Source organism: Pseudomyrmex gracilis, unplaced genomic scaffold (assembly GCF_002006095.1).
Source record: "Pseudomyrmex gracilis isolate BER0280 unplaced genomic scaffold, ASM200609v1 scaffold_1827, whole genome shotgun sequence".
NCBI classification, from domain to species: Eukaryota; Metazoa; Arthropoda; class Insecta; order Hymenoptera; family Formicidae; genus Pseudomyrmex; species Pseudomyrmex gracilis.
In genome coordinates, this window is record NW_018022411.1 from 13,213 (window position 1) to 19,840 (window position 6,628).

Sequence of the window (6,628 nt, forward strand, 5' to 3'; positions counted from 1 at the left end):
TATATATATATACATGCACGTTTATTCCTGCACAACATCCTGGGAATGGCTCGTATCGGCCTTGTTTCATTCTTAGTTTGACAATTTCACGAGCCTTTACTATTCATTCATTTAAGAACAATTTTATTCACTTTCAGAGTTACAATATTCTTTATTATAATTGTCACTTACACTTTAGAATTCGCAGAGTATTACTTATAGACGGCACGACTGAGACAATGGTTACTTGACGATCGGTTATAGTAACTGACACGCACGACTTGATGTAACAGACTGACTGCCGCGTCCTATTCGAGGGCAGTACTTATACTTATTTCGGTAGAGGACCCTTCTACTCGAAAAAAGATCTTTGTACTTGGACTTTGTGTTTGAGAAAAAAAAAAGGGAAAATCCTTTGTACCATCGTGGGAGAGAGTTGAGGAAGGAAGTAGATAATGATAAGAAAGATATTTAATGTATTACGTGTACAGTAGGGAGCACCATATCGTGCGGCTCTAGGGGAAATATTTTTCAGGAATTTCTCCTTTGGATGCTTTATACTATCGCGCGCCGTTCTTTTTCGGTCTCCGCCAACGGTCTGAGATCGAAAGAGAAGAGCGCGCAGTAATAGGAGCAACTAAAGAAGAAATTTCCGAGAAATACTTCCCCTGGAGCCGCACGATATGGTGCTCTCTACTGTACTATAGTCACACCTCCCACCTTATAGAAAAATTTGATGTATAATCAAACTTTATCTAGAAGTCTACGGAGTGTATCAGGTTGCACTTGGTCATTTAAAGGTAAAACTACTCTAGGTTCTCGACCTCCGGTATAGCTTACATGTTGAGTTGGCGCTTGATTTCCAAAACTGCAATGGTTATAGCAATTTCCGAGCAATTGTTTAACGAGACTGATAATGCTTGAAAAGAGCCCTATTTTATAAAAGAGAACAAAAAGGATAGAGCCAAGAGCTATATATCCTGTTAAATGAAGGTAGTACATGAATCTTTCTTTCCAGGTGATCGTTCTGTGATTATCTAAATATTTGGTCTGCGATGATGTTTAATTCACCTAGTGTTTTACCGAGAGTTTGTAATTTTTCTAGATCTATATGTGTTTCTTTTATTATATCCATGAGTATGTTGTAATTCGCAAAAATGTTATCAAGTTGTTCGTGCGATGGTACTCGAATGGTTTGATGAATTTCAATGGTTTCTTTAATTAGATTCTCGGGCTTTAGAGTCGTACAATCAAGTTCTAGATGAAGTATAAAGTTTTGATTAAACCCGCACGCTACGTTTTTTATCTGAGCAAAGGACATGAAAATTTTCCTCCTTGGGTGCAATTCCGATCCAATCTTGATTCGTGTGGAGCTGGATCCACAACGTGTTCTGTATTTGCATGTACTTTGTCGTACATTTTTTTTATTCATGTTTAATTAGTATTTTGCTCAAGCAATTATCTTTTATTCCGGTTTTATAATCTGGATACGTTCTTTTCAGTAATTTGTAATCGCCTAATCTTTTCGCTTGCATTAATTCTAGTTCGTTAATTGGCTAAAAGTAGTTCTATAAGGATCTATGAGTATGAGTCTTTGGGTTGTATCTATGATAGATTGTTTCAGCCAGCCGTGTCTTGGTAAAGATATAATCTTAGTTAATTCTAGAATCTTATCTTTTGTTAAAGGAATTAAAAGTTGCACTAACAACCGTTTTTCAGTTAAAACTATGGATACATCGCTTATATATATGAGAGTCATATAATATGTTTCCTCCAGTAGTACAAGAAAATTGTCGACATGTTTATGTTCTCTAAGGACATCAAAAAGCTTTCTGGGAGATAGAATATATGGCTGCACAGTGCCATACTCGCGTCAACAATTAGTTTTTCTGATTTCTCTATTTCTCTGATTAATCTTTGCATTTCATTATTTAAGTCGAGTAGGCTCTCATCTATCAAAATGTTAAGTTCGTTAGCTTGGCTTAAATCTCTAAATTTGTTGAACTGTGCATTCATACGTTCTATCGAGCTGGAGAATTCATTCGCAAGTTCTTTATCACCCGCAAACGTTTTGAATATCATACTCGTTTGATTCTGAACATATTGTACGAGATTTCTTTGATTTTTATACAATTTATCTAACTCCTGATTATAATAGGCCGCATCTGTATCGTCTAATGTGCCAAAAAGCGTTTTACTAACTTCGCCTACAAAGTCGAAGAGCTCGCGTTTACTTCTCGATTTCTTCGTTCGGACTCCTGCTAAATATAATACGTTTTCTAAATCGCTTTCTATTTCACTTAATTCTACACGTTGTTTGTGGATTCTAAGCCTAGAAGAACAAGTCCAGCTACGGTTTTGGACTGTGTTAATGCATTTTTCCGCTAACTGATCATAAGCTCCTTGGAGCTCCGCGAAATGACTTTCTACGTCGGATAAGTCGTACCCTATTATAATTTTCCACTGTTTGTGGTACAATTTTATTTTAGCTATTGTTTCTAAATAGACTACTTCGTCGTTGTCAAGTTGCTTTATTGAATATTTTTCAGTTTCCCCGTTATTCAGATGACACTGTAGAATTACTATCATCAGGAAAGTGATCAATCTCGGATTCATCTTTGCGATCTGAAATAAAAGGTTTAATGTCACTTCGGTGATATTGTTTTACTACCGTGTTTTTGTTTACATGATACGTTACATAATTATCATGTCGGATCACAGGGAAAGGACCTTTCCACTGTGGTTCGAAAGATTTTGCGTTGAAGTTTTTCACTAACACTAGATCTTTGATTTCAATTGGTGCGTAAAATTCATTAGAAATATTTGAATCTTGATATTCACGTATGTTCCTACGTGCTTCTTCGAATTTGTTTTCATGTATGCGCATGTTATCGACTTGGTTTTGAGGAGCCAATCGCTCATTTTCTTCACTGAAAATGTGATTGGGTTTTTTTCCAAATTGCAATTCGTAGAGAGTATATCCCGTAGTTTTATTTACTGTGCAATTGTACGTGAGCATCGCTTGGGGTAGTATCATATCCCATTGCTCACTTTCGTTTATATAGTATCTTATGTATTCTGTTAGTATAATATGCGATCTCTCGTTTTTCACGTTCGATTGAGGATGGTAGATTGAGGTAAGGATGTGTTTTGCATGCAATCTATCGCATAAAGTTTTGAATTTGTTCGACGTGAATTCGAGCGCGTTGTCAGTAAGAAATTCTTTTGGTTTACCGAAGTATCTGAGCCAAGAATGCCAAAGGACTTTTATGATTGCCGCTGTTGATTTGTCAATAAGTGGTTCTGCTAGAATATATCGAGTAAAATAGTCGTGGATCACAAGAATATAGCAATTTTCTTTGGTAGTTATTTCAAATGGTCTCATTATATCGAGAGATACTTCCTCGTTAGGAGCTTTAGGAATGTCAGGGGAGGAATAAATATAAGGTTTTTGAGTTCCCCGTTTATTCAATTGGCAAATTTCGCATTTGTTAACAAATTCTTCTACGTCCACTATTATGTTTGGCCAATTGTATTTTTGTCTAATTTTCTGAAGCGTTTTTTCCGTTAAATAATGCCCGCCTAATATTCTTGAGTGAGCGTCCGCGATAATTTCTCTTTTATTTGTTATTTCCGGATTGTATTCGGAAATGTAAACGTATAATTTTTCTTTAAGATAATATTTGTTGATAATTGCAAGTAATTTAATGATTTCCTTTTGGTTATGTATTATGTTTAGATGTCGGTCATTTTTAGTAAGGAAGTCATGCAATTGCGTACTCATCTGTCGATGCGTGTGGAGAAACCTAGATTTCGTTTTTCCTAGTGATTTCGGGTGGAGTTTTGATATACAATATAGTTTTATTAGTGAGTTTACCGACTTGGTTTTAGTTATTATTTCTTTGATTCGTTTGATTCCTGTTCGAGCTTGTTCAGAGGAAGAAGGAAGACTGAGTGACGGAGAGTTACGGGGAGGCGTCGTCTTTGGTGTAGTGCTAGGAATTGATGGAGTAGTAAACAGTGTCCCATCAATAATTGTTTTTGCTCTGTTTTCCAGATCGTGTTCACCAATAACAGAATCGATCATCTGTCGTGTTTCTTTGCTAAAAAATCCCTTAATTGTTAGTGTCTTCATTTTGAAGGATTTGTGTCGGTGTCTTCGATAATAGGAAGAATGTGAGCACGTAAGAGGTTAGGAGTAATGAAGTCAGGATCGATATTTTCCCGAGGACCTTATTAATAGCTATTTTGATATAAAACTTTTCTCTTTCTATTTCCGCGATAATTCTCTGGATTTTGTCAAATTTTTCTTGAGTTTTGTCTATATTTTCCGACTTGATTGCATTAACCGGAATGCGTGAGAGTGCGTCAGCGTTTGTATTTGTTTTTCCCGATTTATAAGTGATTTTGTAATCGAATTCTTCTAACTTTAATCTCCATCTTATTAGTGGAATCTTGAATTCGGATCTTTAACATTCATTAGCCAAATTAGCGGTTTATAGTTTGTCATAATTTTAAAGTTTCTACCGAATAAATACTGTCTGCTTTGTCGCCCATACGATTGCCAGAAGCTCTTTTGGTGGTACTATAACGTGTTTCGGCGTTGTTAAGTGTTCTAGAGGCAAAAGCCAATGGCTTATCTTTGCCTATCTCTCCTTGTGAGAGTATTGCCCCGATCGCTTCGTTAGATGCGTCTGTGGTTAGGACAAAAGGTTTGTTCTAATCGGGATATGATAACACCGGTTTTGATGTTAGTTTATTTTTTAATAACTCGAAAGAATGTTGTTGCTTGTTTGTCTATTTGAAGGTTGAGGATTTTTGAAGAAGTCGTATGAGTGGTTTTGCAATTTTAGAGAAGTCTTTAATGAATTTACGATAATATCCAACGAGTCCAAGAAATTGTTTTATTTCTTTCGGATTTTTGGGAACTGGATATGTTTGGACTTTCTCAATTCTTTTCAGATTTGGTTGCACGCCGCGTTCTGAGATTAAGTGACCTAAATATTCGAGTTCCGGACGCAAGTATTCGCATTTATCGGGTTGTAGCTTCAAATCCACTTGTCTTAATCGTTCAAATAACGTTTTTAAATTTCTGTTGTGTTCCTCGATCGTCTTTCCGTACACAATTATATTATCGATGTAAACGAAGCAACTATTGCCGACTAAATTTTTTAATTTTTTATTCATTATTCTTTGAAATGTCGGTGGCGCGTTTTTTAAACCAAAGGGCATACGCGTATATTCGTAATGTCCGTTTGTGGTCGAAAATGCCGTTTTAAGAATGTTTTTCGGGTTCATTCCGATCCGGTGAAATCTTGACGCTAGGTCAAATGCTGAGAAATATTGCGTGTTTCCTAGCTGATCTATGGTTTCGTCTATGTTTGGAAGTGGATACGCGTCTTGAATAGTTTTTTATTTAATTTTCTAGTCGATTACTAATCTCTACATAGTTTTTTCCGACGCGTCTTGTTTTTTCGGTACTACCCACAATGGTGAATTATATGGTGAGTCTGATTCCCTTATTATTCCCTTTTCTAACATTTCTTTGACTTGCTTTTTAATTATTTCTTGGTGTATCGGAGGATAACGATACTGTTTTGTGTGAATGGGAATTTCGGCTGTAGGTTTTATCTCATGCTGGATAAGATTAGTCAAGGGAAGTGGGTCGGGAAGAGTAAATACGTCGTGGAATTCTTCTAGGATGTTCCAAATTTCTTTTGAATGTTCTGGGATGTGCGAGAGTCGCGTGTTTTTTTTTTCAACATGCGTAATTGTTTGTTATCTACCGGTTGTTTCGCGATTGAATGAATCGAGTTTTCATGAAAATCTTCAATGCGCTCAATGTCATTTATTAAATGCTTTGGAATGATTGGTTGCCCGAGATCGTCCGTTTTCGTGATTACTCCAGTGTCATTCTTAAATATTACCAACACATCGCGATTATTGCATGGACTAGGATACGGCTTGTCAATTCGCGTTCTCCGAGTATTAAGTTTTTATTCGAAAATACAAAATTATTCTTTGTGAGGAAGTCGATTCCTAAAATGCCTTCGTACTTAACTGGCGAATCATTATCTAATACATGAAATATATGCTTTTTCCGAACATTTCTATCTCTACGCCGTATTTTGTTTTTAAAGAATGAGTTGTTACACCGTGTATTACAATGAGGTCTACTTTACGCAAATTTTTATTTTCAATGTACGCTTCGTGTATTAACCTCTTGACTGCGGGACGATCGGAAACAAAAACGCGCCAATCGAGCAGTGCAGCCGTCTCAGTAACCGTCATAGTACGGAGCGCATTGTTTTATATTGCATGGTTTCTTATGAATAAAAATAAATCACCTTTTTATTATATTGCACTTGTATTTACTAAAAAAGTAAATTGAAAACATAAAACATTTAATATAGAACGAGAACATTTGAACATATTATAACATAACAAACATTTAATAATCTTTTTGTGTATGATAAATCTAAAACACGGATCAATACACAATCCAACATTGCAATCTATTCATTGATAATGTGTTTCGGTTCGTTTTTTGTGGTTTGCACAAACAACACACTTTCGGCGGGCATTTTGCTTTTTTCCTGTTGGATTAATATATTTCGATGGAAAATGCTTTTCAGTCAGACGAAATGAA

The 6,628-nt window shown here is 35.9% G+C and overlaps 1 protein-coding gene across 1 annotated transcript; it reads right to left on the reverse strand.

Annotated features, from left to right (window-relative positions):
* Nucleotides 1-1,734: 1,734 nt before the first annotated feature.
* On the reverse strand, nt 1,735-5,277 carry LOC109862475. Its single transcript, XM_020442542.1, has 3 exons — nt 4,854-5,277; nt 4,507-4,673; nt 1,735-2,604 (listed from the first exon to the last, which is right to left on the reverse strand). Exons 1-3 carry the CDS (start codon nt 5,275-5,277, stop codon nt 1,735-1,737), a joined length of 1,461 nt encoding a protein of 486 aa, XP_020298131.1.
* Between the last annotated feature and the right edge of the window lie 1,351 nt (nt 5,278-6,628).